The sequence below is a fragment of the Fukomys damarensis genome, unplaced genomic scaffold (genome assembly GCF_012274545.1).
Source record: "Fukomys damarensis isolate Sample0158 unplaced genomic scaffold, DMR_v1.0_HiC HiC_scaffold_20, whole genome shotgun sequence".
NCBI lineage: Eukaryota > Metazoa > Chordata > Mammalia > Rodentia > Bathyergidae > Fukomys > Fukomys damarensis.
The window spans coordinates 12,875,669-12,892,698 of record NW_022900932.1 but is presented as its reverse complement, the minus strand read 5'-3'; the positions used below and the strand labels follow the sequence as shown (position 1 = coordinate 12,892,698).

General features: G+C 57.4%; 1 protein-coding gene across 5 annotated transcripts in view; it reads left to right on the top strand.

Annotated features, from left to right (window-relative positions):
• The window catches only part of Zmiz1 (zinc finger MIZ-type containing 1), a 149,542-nt gene that overhangs the window by 116,912 nt on the left and 15,600 nt on the right, over positions 1-17,030 (top strand). For 4 of the 5 annotated variants that reach the window (XM_010617797.1, XM_033766478.1, XM_010617794.1 and 1 more), the window contains 6 exons: positions 4,896-5,040; positions 10,861-10,975; positions 11,913-12,130; positions 12,605-12,803; positions 13,724-14,014; positions 15,986-16,168. In XM_010617797.1, coding sequence (XP_010616099.1) covers positions 4,896-5,040; positions 10,861-10,975; positions 11,913-12,130; positions 12,605-12,803; positions 13,724-14,014; positions 15,986-16,168 — 1,151 coding nt within the window. The remainder of the gene's footprint in view (positions 1-4,895; positions 5,041-10,860; positions 10,976-11,912; positions 12,131-12,604; positions 12,804-13,723; positions 14,015-15,985; positions 16,169-17,030) is intronic. The other variant, XM_010617796.1, reaches the window with a different exon arrangement.

The window sequence follows — 17,030 nt, the reverse complement described above, 5'->3', positions numbered from 1 at the left end:
GAGCTGGGGCTGCAGGAGCGCAAGCCCCTCCAACCCTGTCCTGGGCCCCTGGGACACGCCTTCCCCCTGGCTAGCGGGACTCATGACTGGTGCCTGCCTCCATTGAGCACCAAGGGTGACCAGAGGTGACCAGTGTGTGTGTGCAGACAGACTCCTGTGCGTGAAGGGTGGGCTGGCAAGAGGCAGCTATGCAGACTGAGACAGAGGATGGGATGCCTCTGCCATAACTCTGGAAGAACTGTCAAGTTGCGGAGGGAACTTGGACCAGAGCGGATGAGGAGCAAAGGTTACAGGCTACCAAGGCAGTCAGCTCGTGGTGACTCCTCCCGGAGTGGCCGGAGCTGCTCCTGAGATCCAAGTGGATCTTAGCATATGTGGAATAGGAGGGAAGAAAGGGCCTGGCATTTGCTGCCCCTGTGTCAGACTGTCGAGTGACCTTAGTAGGCTGGTGGTACAGAAGCATTTGGAAATGCCACTAGTATTTTTATTGGAATAGTGAACCCACTGGAACCCTCTCAGGGGTCCTTCCTGCCTCCCTTCGCCTAACTCCCTACCGTCTGATTTGAGGGCAGAGGGCTGTGTTCCTCGTGCCCAGGGTCTCCTAGGTCTTAGAAGCTCTTCGCTTTCCCCACAGTATTTCCAGCAATCCCGCTTGTACCCAGGCACCTCCACAATGTCTCTTAGGGAAAAGAAAAGGGCAGCCAGAGGTCAGGGCAAGGCAGGCTGGAGTAGAGTGCCCCAGGCGTGCCCTTCAGCATGTGGGGACAGCTCACAGAGGAAGGAGGAAGGGGTCCCAGGCATGCACAGTCCCTCTATCCCCAGTCTTCCAGCTGAGGGGGTCTCTGATCCTTGAGGAGCCTTTGTTTGACTTTGAGTGTGATCCCAAGCTGTAGCACATGGAATAACGCTCCTGCTGGACCTCATCCAGGTCTCCACATCCTGCAGCCTGCCCTTCATGCCCTCCTTGGCCTCCTCCCTGCTCCCACCCTTCCTGATTCCCAGGCCTCTCTGTCCCAACCTTCCTCTGGTTCCTTGCTCCTTTTGAGCCAGCATGACCATTGGTCTGCTCCTTTGATGCTGGGACCTGGCCTCTGCTTCTCTCCACCCCAGCCCCATCATTGTCTGCAGCTCCTCTCCCTCCCTGGCTTCCCAAACAAGGCCTCTTCAGCTCCCGCTTTCTGCCTCTCTGAGATCAGCTGGTCGTGACTTCCTGCTCTGCTGTGCGCAAAGACAAACATGGACATCCTTGCTCCCAAGGAGGGCACGCCAGGGGCCAGAGAGGCCTCCAGTGCCCCAGGCCTGCCTCACCCTGACATTGCTCCTTTCTAAGGAACATTGTGGTGGCACCTGTCTGCAAGGGGCATTGCTGCAAAGATCTTGGGGACAGATATGGGGAACTCGGTCCTTTCTCTGCTCAGGGACAGGGCAGCTGTGGCTTTCTGAAGGTCATCAGTAGGGGCGGAGCTGGATTTTGATCCCAGACTGTCAGGATCCCCCGCCCTAAACCACTGTGATGAGAGTTGAGGCCATCTCCCAGCTCTCTGGGCTCTGCACATCATCTGGGTGGCTTGGACTTGGTGTTGGGAACCACGAAGGGTTTCAGCAAAGGTGTGAACCTAGTCCATTCGGCCACAGGAGCCCCAGCACCTAGTAGGTGCTCAGCAGCTGTTTGTCAGATGAATATTGGGTGAGTGATCAGACAGTCTCCTTGGGGCCTAAGATGGGTTGGATTAGAGTGGCGGAAGCCTGGTGACAAAAGACACTGGTTAGGAGGGGCGAGAGAGTCAGACCAATCATTTTACACTTGTGGGTCGTATGTGTCTGCACGTTGTCTCTACCCGGAAGTTTGAGGAGCACTTGGAAATCTGGGTTGAGGCTCAGAGCTGGCAGGCAGGGCCAAGGCAATTCCTGGCTGCTGCCCAGCCCCAGCTGTGGGCATCTGAGGTCAGCCGGAAGGGCCTGAGTGGCAGAGCCTGGATGAGCTGTTGAGAATGAGGGAAGGGGCTGGGTGGAGCACAAGCCTCTCCTCACCCCTTACCAGCTTTGGCCCATCTCACCTTATCACACTCAGCTCCTTGGAGGGCAGCCCAGGTTTGGGAGGGCATCTGTGCCAGCCGCGCAGATGGTGTGCAGACCTCAGGCCACAGGAGCGTTGGGAGGAGCCACCTGTCCTCTGTAGGTCAGGGAGGGAGTGACATGTATTGCCCAGGTCCTCTGGGACCCCGCAAGCTGCACTAAGTGAGACAGGAATGTGGGGTCCTAGCTGCTGTTTTAACAAAGAAAGGGGCGCTTTGGGGCCAGCCCTGTGCACAAGTGTGAGTTGGAAAAGGGACAAGTAGAAGCTGGCATGCTGGCTGCCTGGGTGGTAGGAGGGGTGTCCAGGTTAGGACTGAAACTGTCCTCTCACTACCAAGTTCACTCCGATACACCATACCAAGCCTTTCTGACTCTGGCACTCCATTCTGGGACTGCTTATGCCCCACCCAGCCAGCACACAGGCCATAGATCTGGGCACAGTTGTTCCTGCCTGCACTGGTCGCAAGTCCATCCTGGTGCAATCCCCACCTGCCTCTCTGCCTGGCCCTGCAGGTCTTCCTGGTTCTCTGAAGGTCCCTAGACTCCTCCTTTGGCTGCAGATGCCTTTGAGCAGGTAGCGTTTGCCTCCACACAGCTCCTGTTGCTGTGTGCTCTGATAGGAAAAGCGCCACAGAAGCCCGCAGTGGGGCTGCCAGGGACTGCTCCAGGCCTCTGCTGCCAGCTGCTCAGCCAGGAGTGGGGTGGGGTCCCTGCTTGTAGGAATGTAGCCTTCCAGGTGGGTGAAGACCACTCCCTAGCACACATCACACCTGCTTCTTCTACGCCAGACCCCCAACCAGGCTCTGCCACAAAGCTGCCTGTCTTTCTTCCCTCTGCAGAATCTACTCACTAGGGATAGGAAGACAGGGCCAGGCTGGACCAGGCACTGGGCTGGCCAGGAACATTGGAGGCCAGCCACAAATCCCCTGTGGGGCACAGTGTGGCCAGCACCCAGGCAGAGTGCGGGCTGGGAGGGGCGGGGCGGGCAGCACCATCTGCGCCTTCCTTTGTGCTGGCAGCCCAGCGTCCTCTTGCTGCTTTCGGGAGGGCCTCGTGCCTGGCATGCAAATGAGTTTCCAGATGCCTGGTGCCCCTGCACAAGAAGCCTAACAAGTGGCCTGGGAGAAGAAAGGAGTGGTCTGGAGACACATTACGGGCGGCTCCAGCCTCTGAACAGACTGTGCCCTGCCAGTCACAGCAGATGTGTACTGGATGCCTGCTGTAGGAGCACTTGTCAGTTCCTGGGCAGACATGCTGTGGGGGGGGGCGCCTTTCCTTAATGCCCTCCTCCCTCTGCATGTGGCAGCCAGGTGACCCCAAAGACAGAGATAAGGATGTAGCCTTGGAGATAGCCCACCTACTTCCCGGGAAGAACCATGTGCCCTCTCTGAGCCTGCAGACATGATTGCCTCTTGGGTTGGGCATCTTTGGGGAGGACTTGAGACAGGGTCTCACTGTATAGCTCAGGCTGGCCTTGAACTCAGTATGTAGCCCAAGCCTCAGACTCGTGGCAATTGTCCTGCCTCAGCCTCCCAAGTGCTGGTATTGCACCACCATGGCCAACTTTGCCGGGGCATCTTTGTGTCCCACCTAAAGCTGAGCCAGTGTACCTAGTGGCCCTGGAGAGACCTCTTGGGGCACCAGGCTGATGGGGAACCACATCTAGGATCCGAGTGGTCACTGTGAATTTTGGTATCTCACTGTAGTGCTGCCTAAGTGCTGTTGAGGGGTGACTCAGGGTTCCTTACTAAGTCCAAGGAGCTGGGGGAGACCATGGCCACTTGAGGTGTTGCCCTCTACAGGCTTCTGCCAGGCCCAGGATACTACCTCAGTCTGCCTGTCTACAGTGAATGCCCAAGATTGTTCGGGGCAGGTGTGGCCAAAGAAGAGCTGGAAATGAGGGCTCGGCTCTGCACCCAGCCAGATGACTGAGCAGAGGCCCTGTGGATGCCCGCTGCATCCAGAGGCCCTGGATCATGTACCTGAAGTATTCACAGCAGGAGTGGGGAGGAAGTGCTCTTTCCCCAGCCTCAGTTCACTGAAGGATTGCCCCTGTTCCCTGCCCCTCCACCCTCTGCTCTGGAAGGCTGTTGTCCTCCCCAGCATTGGTACCCAGCCGTGCAGGGCCCAGCAGTGGGTGTGACCAGAAGGTGTATGCCTGTGCCCTTGTACTCAGTGGGGTGAATACTGGGCAGGTGTCACTGACTCCAGGAAGGCTGTGGATGTCTTCTTACTCTCCCCCGGCCTTCTTCTTCTAGGGTTGAACCCTAGGCCTTTGCACTGACTTTATTTTTAGAGGAAGTCTTTTGCTAAACTGCCCAGGCAGGTGTCAAACATGCAGTCCTCCTGCCTCAGCCTCCTAGAGTGCTAGGATTACAAGCATACGCTACCATACCTGGCTAGACCTTAAGATTTTTGACTGAACCCTGGAGGAGAAGCCATGTTGAGTAATTTGTAAGTGCCAGAGGGCAGGTTGTGCTGAGTCTGGGGTGGCAACAGTGCCTATCTATGCCCTGACACAGGGCAGTGTGCCCTCCTGTCTTCCTTGGCTGCCCTCCTGTCCATTGTCTGGGATTTCTCAGCCTGGTGGCCATTCAAACAGGCCTGGCCCATGATTGAGTCCTCCCTCGGGAAGGCTTTAGTCCCGTTCTGCAGTTGGAACACCCCTAGGAGGCCCAGCAAGCAGGTCTCCTGGTATCCCCTGGATCTGGGGCCAAAGCTGGCAGCAAGGACACTTCATGAGGGGAGGGGTGTGGGGGGGGCTGAGCATGGCAGGGCACAGTCGCCTTGGTGCTACTGACATTGTGTCCTCCTCACAGCACTGCTGTCCTCCTGGTGTGAGGAACTGGGCCGCCTGCTGCTGCTCCGACATCAGAAGAGCCGCCAGAGCGACCCCCCTGGGAAACTCCCCATGCAGCCCCCCCTCAACTCCATGAGCTCCATGAAACCCACTCTGTCGCACAGGTGAGCGTGAGCTGCCGAGGGCGGGCAGGGCCGGGCGCCTAGGAGCAGACAGCCCTGCACACAGGAACCGCAACCCTGGGGTCTTGCGTGAATCCTCATGGTAAGAGCCTGGTGCCCACCTGCCTGCTTTGCCCTTCCCTAGAGGGCTCTTGGGTCTCTGGCTCTAGGCTTCGAGGTAGCACTAGAAGTCCTGAATTCAGGGTGCTTTCCCTGCTGAGCAGGGTCTTTGGCTGACTCAGGTGGCTCCACCCCAGGTGGGTACAGAGCCACTTGGGTCCATAACACAGAGCCAAGCAAGGCTGGGCCGAGTCAGACTGAGGTAGCACTGAGGAATCGGTCGGTGTGCCCTGCACCAGCCCCTGAGGACCACATGTTCCCCAGTTAATTATCTCGTGGTACCTCAGAGCGCTGTGTAGGCTAACTCTGAAACAGCAGGGCCTGTCATGCTGTCTGCTCTCCCTGTCCTGGTCCCTGCTAATGACCCAGAGGAGCATGTGCAGTCAGGACTCAGCTCTTACTGTCCAGCCAGACTGAGGGATCCACAGACCGATCACCCCGCAGCCAACCACCGAGGCACCGAGAGCACTCAAGGGCAGCCATACTTTGTAAGGCAGATTAGAGGCTGGTGCCCTGCCAAGGCAGGAGCACCCTGACACATGGTTTCTTGCCTTGGTCACAAGCCCCTTGGGCCACAGGTCCCCTTAGCGCCCAGAGTTGCCGCCTTGTTGGACCCTGGGTCTGGTGGCAGATGGTGAAGCTGCCTGTCTGTGTGGCCATGTAGCCTTAGGGCTGGCATCTGGCCAGCTGGTTTTCTGTGGTGCTGGATCTTGCAGGTTGTCTTAGGTTGTGCCTTCTTGATTTTTTGACCACCGCTCCCCTCCCTCTGCCAGGAACCATAACAGCAAAAGCACCCTCACAGTTTGGGGCAGTGAGGGAATCCTGCCGCTCCCCCCAGACACCTGGTTGGGGCTGCCTGACTGGTGGCTGAGCTGCAGAGTGCATGCACTGAGACTGCGGGCAGCCCTTCGCCGGGCCTTTGCCAAGATCAGGTGGGAGGTTCCTGGGTCCTAGGGTAAAGTGGAGATGAGGAGTCTGCTGCAGGAGCTGAATCTCACCAGCAGGAAACAGGCTCACGGGGCAGAATTGGGAGCCAGATAGATACACCGAGGCAGCGTTAGAGTTAGGTGACAGAGTTCAGCGGTCAGCATTGCAGAGCAGTTGGCCTCGGAGGCCCATCTGGCATTTATTTCTGGCCCTGGGTGGTCTCCGAGGAAGGAGAGCTAGGCAGGCTGGAAGACTTTCTTGGGGTCCATGGTGACCTCTCAGCTCCACGGATCACACAGACCTTCTGGACAGCACCCCCTCTCCTGACGGCAGAACCGGAAAGGAAGCTGGATACAAAGTGGGAAGGTGACTTGTCTCAGAACACAGAGCCAGCAGAGCGCTGCATGGAACAACACGCCTTGCTCTGCCAGTTACCCTGCTGCTGGTCATTCAGAGTCAGGGGGGTCATACCTGGCCATTAACCTCATTTGGAGCAGCTTCTTGAAGAGCGTCACCCCCTGAGTCCACAATGCACCTTGTTTTTCCCACTGATGGGCATTTGGGAGTTAAGATCTGTCATCAGCACCCCACACATTCTCCATGTCCAGGGCTCCTAGCCCTGTTCTCAGAACCTCATGAATGTCCCCAGGGTGGAAACCCCTCATTCCCTGGGAACCTAGAAGGGCCATCTCCTTTTTTTAAACCCCCAGTGTAATGTGAAGGGAGACATGGAAGAGAAAGCCAGGCACTGTCACAGTTAGGAAACTGTCGCTGTGGTCCTTGGCCTTCGTGTTAAGGTGGCACTGTGGGGCCAGGGGGAGATTGGCTGTGAAAAGACCCAGGGTCCTGTCTGCGGGTCCTGAGAACAAGTGGAGAGGGGAGGGAGCCAGGGATCCCTGAAACTCGAAGGTCCACCCCACCCCTAGACCGGGAGAGTCCTTGGTGACATAGTCCAGCATCCTATGGTGCTGTGGTCACTGTCATATCCTCTGCAGAACCCCAGGGGTTTGGTGTCACAGCAGAAGGCTGAGTCAGGCCAGGGTTCTTCCACCCACAGCTGTGAAGCCCTGGGTCTCTCTGAGCACTGCGGTACCCAGTGTAGGGAACGTGGAGGAAGGCATAGTACAGGGAGGGCCCTCAGTTTCTGAGTGTGGCTGTGCTGTAGGCATCGTGAGTTGTCAGTGTCTTCCTGAGCCACCCTCACCTCTGGCCATGGTGGAGACACACTTGAGACCAGAGAGCCCAGGAGAGGCCTGTGAGGTTCCAGCCACTGGCCAGACACAGGACACCAACTGTCCCTGCAGGGACCTGGACTAGATGCCAACAACACTTGCTGCCTCCCTCTCCAGGTTTCTAATGAGTGGTTAAAAAGTTATGTGTGATCAGCCCATTGTCCATATGCAAATCAGTGTTGCAATGGTAATTGGGAGCCTAATAAATCTCATTTGTGCTGTTAATTTGATTACAGCCAAAGCCCACTGGAGCTGGGGAAGGCTTAGGATCAAGGGTGCTACCTTCCTCTTCCAGGTGTGGGGTTTGGGCATCCACAGCAGTGATCCCTGGGTGCAGCAGGTGGGGACACAGGTCTGGAGTTTCAGCACTGCCCTCTTCTAGTGGGATGCACCTCAATGTCCGCGTCTATAGAAGGGGAATTTCGGCAGTGGCAGGACACATATCACCACGCCTGGCACACGGGCTGGTTCTTGCTCCCGGCCCCTTCTCCCCATGGCACTTGGCCTGACGTGCTCCTCCACAGCCATTCAACCCAGAAGGGTCAGTCAAATCTGACTCCTTTCCTGGTTACATTGCCTCAGCTTCACAGCTATCACTGATTTCAGCTCTTTTTTGCACAGCTGAACCAAAGCTCAGTCTGTAGTAGGCCCTTCATCCCCCAGAAAAAAATTTTAAAAGCGTGGAAAGAATTGAGAGACCCATAGATCACATTGCTGTTAAGAGGCAAAGCCATGACTCTTCCCCTCCTACATCCTGTAGGTAAATGAGTGCAAAGAGATCCCTTGTCTTGGCTTAGGGAAAATCATAAAAGGGAGCATGCAGGCCTAGCTTTGAGGCATACGTAGGAGTTCGCTGATGAGAGAAGGGAAGGTAGAACAACAACAAACGCCTCCAAGGCTTAGATTCCTTTTATGTTAGCAGGCGGGAAGGATAACTGTTCCTCCACTGATAATAAATTTACAAAACTCCTAAGTAAGTGGGGACCAGGCAGCGGCATCACATTGGTGGGGCTGACCACTGTGGGAGGCCTGCGGGGACTGCAGCCTTCGTGGTGACAGCAGAGCCACCTCCCCCCAAACCAGATGAGTCACAGCCACAGATGTGCAGCTGCCACTCCTGCTTCTGCAGCACGTGCGGGTGGAGGCCTGTGGCCACCCTGCAGTACACACCCTCCTTGCCTGGCCTGAGCACAGCACACGCTGCCACCATGCGGCTTTGCTCTGGGGAACAGGTCTTCCGGCCAGGCAGGGGTTCCCACTTTGGGAACCCTGCGGACAGCCGCTTCTCACCAAGTTGGGTGTGGAGCAGGCGAAACAGGAAGGAGCCATTTCCACCCACAAGGCCCACCTACGGAATGAGGTGGGTAGGTGGGTATCCAAACACTGGTAGTGCGGCAGCAGCCCCACAGCTCTTGGGAAGACAACTTCCTGAGCCTGGCCAGTCACGATCTCAAAGGATGGAAACATTCGCTTCCACTGGATGTTGGCCTAAAGAGTCGTGGGAGCTTCAGTACAGGAGATATGGGGAAGACAGGCGCCAGGCCACCTAAGGCTCAGCCACCCACCTGGGCCCTATGGCACAGTCTCGGTGCAGGTCCACCTTCCCCTGCTCCTCTGTTCCACTCCAGGCTTCTGGTCCTCTGTCTGCCACCTTGGGTAGAGACTTATGGCTGTGTGCCAGTGACAACATGTAAAAGACAACTCCCCTTGATCGCTTGGTGTCTGAGTTCCTCTTTTCCCCTGTACTGGTTGGGCCAGGATGCAGCCAGTTGCAACCTGTGGAGCAGAGTGGCAGTGTCATCTTATGTCCACTTTACAGATGGAGAAACCAAGTGCAGATGCTTGCTCCAGTGCCCTGAGCTGGTGAGGCAGGGTCCAGATCTGCACCCTCAGGCACCACCTGCCTCGAAGGGCCACAGGGCAGGATCAGTATGGGGCAGATTTGCTGTGGGAACCCTGAGGAGGCAGAGAGCGGAAACCCTGAAACTCAGCCTGGAGACCTGGACAGGGCAGCTTTGAGTTGGCAGGTGCTTCTAGAGCACAGGCAGCTGGGGGTGGAGTGGAGGGCTCTTTAACACTGCGGGGTGAGGCAGCCCCCCCTCAAAGAGCTGCCCTCTGGGCTGAGGCAGGAAGGAAGTAAGCAGAGCCTAGGGGAGAAGGCACCCGCTAGGGAAGTGGTGGATGCAAGTGGTGACACGCTGCCCTGCAGGCTGGCCACTACCGCGGGAGCCCTTCCAGGGGACCAGCAGTGTCCTTGGCAATGACCAGCTGGCCTGGCTCCCTCTGCCTGCCTGTCCCCCAGGACTGTCTTCCTCCTGAAGTCCCTATGCAGGTTCTCAGTCTGTGTGTGTGGCCCAGCCCTACCCAGGCACCCTGACCTCTGGCACTAGGCAGCCTCTCTGATGGGTATAGCGGCCCCTCACCTGCCACTCATGTGAGTGCTTTCCTGCCACCTGCTGGCTCAGCCCCACTGCGTGCAGGGCACAGCATTGTGGGGCCTCACCCACACCATCGTACCCACAGCATGGCTGTGCTGCAGAGCTGGGCCCTTGGCCTATGTCTGGAATTCAGTAGCCCTCACCTAGCAGGTGGCACAGGAAAGCCAGTGCCAGCTGTAGGGTGGCGGCGGCCTTAGCCCAATGCTCGGGCTGGTATCAGGCAGGTTTCTGAGCTGCACCCCCTCCCGCCTTTGCAGCTGCTCAGAAGGTCCCATCGGATGCTCCCTGTAGGCCCAAGCGCAGGACCTGCAAGAGGTGACATCCCTGCTCCTTATGGGATGTCACTAAGCCAGGCGGGCACTGGTGGGCTGGGTAAGGGGGTGCGGGATATAGCAGAGGTTGGTGGAGTGGGTGCAGGTGTCCAGGGTCAGCTGGGAGAACATGGAGCTGAAGGTGGGATGCGAGGCATGAGGGGGGACTTGTCAAGCAGTGGGGTAGGTAACTCATTCTGTAGTGTTTGGCCTTTGCCTGGTAAGCCCTGAAAGCCACTGAAGGACTTGGGTTATACAGAGGTTTTGGGTGTTTGAGGGGGATTCACTCAGCATGGATGTGCATAAGAGTTGGGTGGGGGCGGGAAGGCCTGCCCCCGTGTGGTCAGAGACATAAAGAAGGGTAAGAGAGCCTGCGTTCCGAAAGCCGGGTCAGCAGGGTTCTGCAGACACCCAGCTGGGAGTGGGTGGATGGACTGGGATAGCTGAGACTAGGACAACAGGTGCTTCCTGCTTTACTGAGTAGGGGCAGGACTGTGCCCCGGGGAGGCAGTGCCACTTGGAGTTGTGGTTGGAGAAGGGGCTCACATTGAGCCTCTGGGCATGCCACTGCCTCCTTGCATGGTCTGTGGGCTCTGGGCCAGTGTGAGGAAGACAACCACTGCTGGCCCCGTGCGGATGGGGGGAGCCAGTCACTTTGGCGCGCCTGTTACCAGGCAGGATGCACCTGTTCTGCGTCAGGCACCACGACCGGCTGGGTTTCCCAGAGCTGCTGGGGAGGGGCGGCCACCCGTGCCCTGCCCCGGCCCCTGACCGTCACCTCCGTCTCCTCTGCAGTGATGGGTCATTCCCCTATGACTCTGCCCCTTGGCAGCAGAACACCAACCAGCCTCCCGGCTCCCTCTCCGTGGTCACCACGGTTTGGGGAGTGACCAACACATCCCAGAGCCAGGTAAGAGCCAGTTGTGCCCCAGCCACAGCCCCTTCCAGGGAGGAGCATCCTTCATCCACTGGGGCCCTAGGGTTGCTGTCCAGCTGGGAGACCTGCTTTCAGGGTACCCCCAACTATAGATGCGTGTCCACACCTGCCTCAAAGGACGACAGCCGGGCCCCTGTGGACTGTCCCTTTCCTAGAACCTTCGCCAGGGAATGCCTATCATGTGACAATGAACAGTTTTCATCTCTAACCCTGCTTATCCTGGGTGGATAATTAGGAGAACTTCCTGTGTGATTTTTGGCCTTGGGGTTCCAAAGTTAGGGTCTCAGGCTCTGGTTGGCCTGGGTTAGATTTCAGCATAATGCTGTGACTTAACTTTGTGATGGTCCCCCTTGGTCTAGCTGCCTCCGCTCCCGTTACTCCCTTCCTCTCCTCCTTCCCTGACAGAAGGCCTCCCCCGTGCCAGACTGCCCTGACACGCACCGTGGGCCACGTGGAAGGCTCGGGGCTGATTGCCACTGGCAGGCCGTTATGTATCCCCCTGGCCTCAAGCTACTGAGGTCTGTGAAGGAGGATCCTCTGCCTCGACAGCCCAGCCCAGGGCTTCTGCGTGGCCGCCCCCCAGCCCAGGGCAAGCGTCTTGGTCAGCCCTGCACCAGGACAGCCTCCCTCCCTCTCAGAAACTGGCCAGCCCTAGGGACCATACACACTGGCCTGTGACCCTTGCTCCTGTCCTCCCCTCACCCCATACAGGCTGAAGCTCTCAGGCTCCATGCAGCCTGCACCCCAGCCTGCCCCTTAGAATCTCCTATGCACCTCAGGAACAATCCATGTCCCCTGGTTTCTCTGTAGTCCTTCCGAGTCAGTACCCTCCCTCCCTTTCTCCATTCCTCCTTTTCTGTCCTCTCTACTCTGGGTCCCAGCTTGGCTGACAGCCACTCTCTGCTCACAGGTCCTCGGGAACCCTATGGCCAATGCCAACAATCCTATGAATCCAGGCGGCAACCCCATGGCATCCGGCATGACCACCAGCAACCCCGGCCTCAACTCCCCGCAGTTCGCTGGGCAGCAGCAGCAGTTCTCCACCAAGGCTGGCCCAGCACAGCCGTATATCCAGCAGGGCATGTACGGTCGGCCCAACTACCCCGGCAGTGGGGGCTTCGGGGCCAGGTGAGCAGTCTCTGTGCAGGTGGGGCTCCAGGATGAGTCCCAACTCCCTGCATGTGGCAAGTGCTGCCAGCCTTATGTGGGTTGTCCCATCAGCACTCAGGCTGTTCTGACAATGCAGGGCCTGCAAGGGTAGAAGCACCACGAGATTCTTACTCCCACAGTGGCCTTCTCTGCCTCGGGTCATTGTCGACTGGAAGACCTGAGAGCAGGGTGCAGATTGCTGGAGAGCAACTATAGTTCAGCAGCCTAGGAAAAGCCCTGTGCCCTGCTGGTCCCTGCAGGAAGAATGGAGCAGAAGCTGGAGTCGTGCAGCTTGGAAGGAAGAGGCAGGGAATCCCAGGGAGGAGCTCAGGGGGCATGAGACGGAGCAGATGCAGACTGGCAGAGGTGCCCGCCTCTTGCTCCTAGTGCGGAGGACCTACCCAGCTGCAGGTTTATCAGCAGAATCTGAAGTCCCTTCCTCCTTTCCTGCAGTTACCCTGGGGGTCCGAATGCTCCTGCAGGCATGGGCATCCCTCCGCACACCAGGCCGCCAGCAGACTTCACTCAGCCTGCAGCTGCTGCAGCAGCAGCTGCAGTAGCGGCAGCGGCAGCCACGGCCACTGCCACAGCCACGGCCACCGTGGCAGCCCTGCAGGAGACGCAGAACAAGGACATAAACCAGTATGGACCGGTAAGGGTCCCCATGTCCCAGGCCAGCCTCGCCTGGCAACCAGCCTGGGGGAGGAGTGAGTGTGGGCGCTCACAGCCACGTGCACTGGGGAGCTGGAGGAGTTGGGGTTCGAAGGGCACCCATGGGAGTGTGGCTGGGTGCTCGTGCTCCATTTGAGTTGGTGGCTTGTGTGTCTGCATACAGGGATGAGTGTGGCTGTTGCTCGATTGAGTCCCTCCTTGCCCAAGAGTGGGCTCCAAGTCTAAGGATAGCCTTGTGGTCGGGCATGGTGGGGCACACTCAGGCCAAGGTAGGAGGGTCGCTGCAAGTTTGAGGCCAGTGTGGGCTACATAGTTCAAAGCCAACCTGAGCTACAGAATGAGACCCTGCTCCCCTCACCCCTAAAAATCCCAACGTAAAGATGAAATAAAGGTCATTGTCACATCTGTGGGCTCTGCTCAGACCCACAGGCCGGCTCCCATGACCATCAGAAGGGTAGGGTGGGGTGTGAGGAGAAGGGCTGCCCTATAGCTATGCAGGACAAAGGGTGTGGGACGATGGCCAGGTGGGCAGAAAGGAAAGGACTGGCACAAGGTGTGTCTTGGTTGGGTGAGGGCTGAGGGCAGGGCCAGGGCTTTAGCCTCCATCCTCACCTGCCTCCACCCTCCAGCGTCCCTCCCCACCCTTACCCCTTCCCGTCCCCTGCCTGCCACCCTGGAAATGCTGCCTGTGCATTGGAGTGACTGCACCCCACCTGACCCTATCATCCCCAGCATCTTTCCCGTGTGGCCAGCAGAAGGCAGCAGAGGACGGAGCCTGGTTCCCCTTCCTGCAGCCCCTCGGGAAAGTGCCCCCTCTCCTTAGTCCCCACCCTTCCCTCCCTGCACTTTCAATGCATGTGGCATTTTATTCTTTTTTTTTTTCTTCTTCTCCCGTTGAAGGTCTGTTCCTCTTTCCAGATGGGTCCCACCCAGGCGTATAACAGCCAATTCATGAACCAGCCCGGGCCGAGGGGGCCTGCCTCCATGGGGGGCAGCATGAACCCCGCTAACATGGCGGCTGGCATGACGCCCTCAGGGATGAGCGGACCCCCCATGGGCATGAACCAGCCCCGGCCACCTGGCATCAGCCCCTTTGGCACACACGGGCAGCGGATGCCCCAGCAGACTTACCCGGGCCCCCGGCCCCAGTCCCTTCCTATCCAGAGCATAAAGAGGCCATACCCGGGAGAGGTGAGTTGGTGGCAGGCATGGGGGGCAGGGCTTGGAGACCCGACTGTGGGCATCCTGGTGTGACCACCGCAAGACATGAATCAGAAGGCGGGGCCTGGCTCTACCCTGGCCCATGCAGAGTATGGGAACCCATGCTAACCGGGTAACTTTGGGTGAGGAACTCAAACCAGGGAGTCTCGCACGGAGGCTTCCCCAGCTGCCCTGCAGAGTGAGACTGAAGCCAGGTATGGCAAGTGCCTGTAACCTCAGCCCTGTGGAAAGCTGAGTCCGGAGGATTGTAAGTTTGAGCCCAGGCTCAGTAACTTAGTGAGAACCTGACTCAGAATTTAAAAAGGGCTGGGATGTAACTCAGTGTGAAGGCCCCAGGTTCATTCACAATACTGCAAAAGTAAATAATTCGAATAAAAAATGAGTAGGAGCTGAGACTGCCCTGTGAATGAAGTGTAGGCGTGCCAGGGCGGGGATCAGTCAGGCAGTGTGGGCCCCAGGGACCATCCCGGTCTGTTTTGTAGGGAACAGCCTTGGCAGCTGGGCCTGAAGCAGCAGAGGAAATGGTTCAAAGCAGGACCCATAGGGAGTGCATGGGGTGCAGGGAACTCAGTGTGAGGTCAGAGGAGGGAGGAACTGTCACCTGGTCTGCATGCACAGTCAGAAAACAAACAGGCAGCAACTGGCCCATCTGAATGCCACAGTAAGGGACCTAGAATCCTGACCCAATAGACGCCCCAACCCTGGGAGGCCCACCTTGACTGGTCACCCTGCCCCTGCCTGCACCCCAAGTTACTTCCTCTGTCTGCTCCCAGACTGTGGCCCCTAGCTTCGGCTTGCAGTGATTTTCCATCCCAAAGAAGGAGGAGCCTTGAGCGTCCATTCAGGTCCTAGCCAGCACCCTAGAGCGTGCTGGTGGGTGCTAGCTGGTGGAGATGGCCTGTGTCCAGGAGAGGAAAGACTCAAGTGAGGCACAACATCCAGGAGGCTGGGTTGAGCCCTGGCCCTAACTGGTACCAGTTAAAGTCCTCTCTAAGGGCCTGGCTGTCCTGGGGGGAACCTCAGGCAGCTGGGTTCACTCCTAGCGCACAGCCACACATAGTTCCTGGGCCCTCTTTCCAGACCCCCAGGGGCCCCGCTACCTGTGTTGGGGTTGCATCCGTGAGCCCAGGCTTAGAGCCACCAGCTCCAAGGGAAGTGACCTCAGTGGAGTCCAAAGCAGTCCTCAGCCCATCAGCTCTGCGCCAGCACCAAGCCCTGTGCCCCCCATTTGTCTGCCCTAGAGAGCACCCTGCAGGCTGTTTTACCAAAGGACTCATCCGTGTCACACAGCTACCAAATGCCTGTCCTGGGCCCTGATGCCAGATGCTCCCTACTGGAGCGCAATTGTCACCTGCTGGACCCCTGAGTCTGGACGGCAAGAGTCACTCTGGAGAGGGTCAGCAGGCAGGGAGAAACCCGTGGCTCCATGGCATGTCCCATCCCGGTGTCTGAGATGCAGGTGGCCCTGAGCATTGTCTGATCTCTAGACAGGAAAGGTGGTGAAGGTGACACTCATTGTCCTTCGCCGAGCCTCTGCATGGACAGCAGGTTGAAAATGGCCAGGAGCTGACTGCTGGGCCTGTTCTGCTTAGTGCGGGGTTCAGGTCCAGCCTCAGAGTGCAGAGACACCCCCTTCTGGAAGTGCATCCCATGGACCGCGTGTCCCTGTCACCCTGGAAAACAGCCCTGAAGCACTAAGGGACACAAAGGAAGCAAAAACTGAACTTCCTCCACGTGGCCTGATTGAGAAACTCTGAAGGTGTCCCCAAGCTCCCAGAGCATGGCGACTTCGTGGCAAGGTGGCCTGTGCGCTGAACAGGCAGAATGTCATGCCACTGGATGTCACAGTGCTGGACGACAGGGAGGGTGTCTGGGGGTCAGAGACAGTAGCTCACCTCTGCGACATGACAAGCTTTTCCCTGTCCTTTTTTGCCACCACAGCCCAGCTATGGAAACCAGCAATACGGACCAAACAGCCAGTTCCCCACCCAGCCAGGCCAGTACCCCACCCCGAACCCCCCGAGGCCACTCACGTCTCCAAACTACCCTGGGCAAAGGATGCCAAGCCAACCCAGCACCGGGCAGTACCCGCCCCCCACAGTCAACATGGGGCAGTATTACAAGGTCAGTCCACGCTGGGCCCTCAGCCTTCCTGCTACACAGTCTCCACCTCACCATGCCGTTCTGACCCTGCCTGTGTTCCCTGGGGAAGATGCCTGGTTTTCCCCCATGCACTCGGAGCTAAGTGGCCAGAAAGTCAGCCGCTCAGTTCCTGTTCTCGTGGGCTTGGAGGATGGTTCCCTTCTCTTTACTCAAGATAGCAATCAAGGAAACACTGTCAAAGAAGCAAACCCCCTCAGTGTGTTACGTATGACTCTAAACTTTGTCTCTACGTGCAGATGGGTGCCTACATATAAAAAACTTACACAGCTACAGTCGTGATTCTTTGTTTTGTTTTGGGTGGTTGTTTTGTTCTTTTGTTTGTTTGTTTTCACCTAACCTTGAATTCATGTGCATGGCATGAATTCTGCAGTGTTCCTGTCACTTTCACTTTCGTTGGTGTTTATTAATCTCTGGAGACAACACCTTAGTTTCCCATTTAGTGAGATATTTGAATTGTTCCAGTTTTTCACTTTGAGGTAGTACTTTGATAAATATCTCCAGGCACCTAGCCTCTTCGTTCAGTTTTATTATAACATCCACTCTCAGGTATGAAGAAGGAGGCCGGGTGTGGTGGCTCACACCTGTAATCCCAGTACTTGGGAGGCTGAGGCAGAAGGATCCCTGCAAATTCAAGGCCAGCTTCAACTACATAGCAAGACTCTGTTTCCAGAAAAAATACTAAGAGGAGTGAAGATGTTTTATTGTTTTCATTCACTTGCCAAAGGACCCACCGGCCTTTACAACCATCTGCCATGTGTCTTTCTTTACCAGTTTCACTCCGTAGTCAGAACGCTCGGTATTGGCCAGTTTCTTGCTAAAGTTA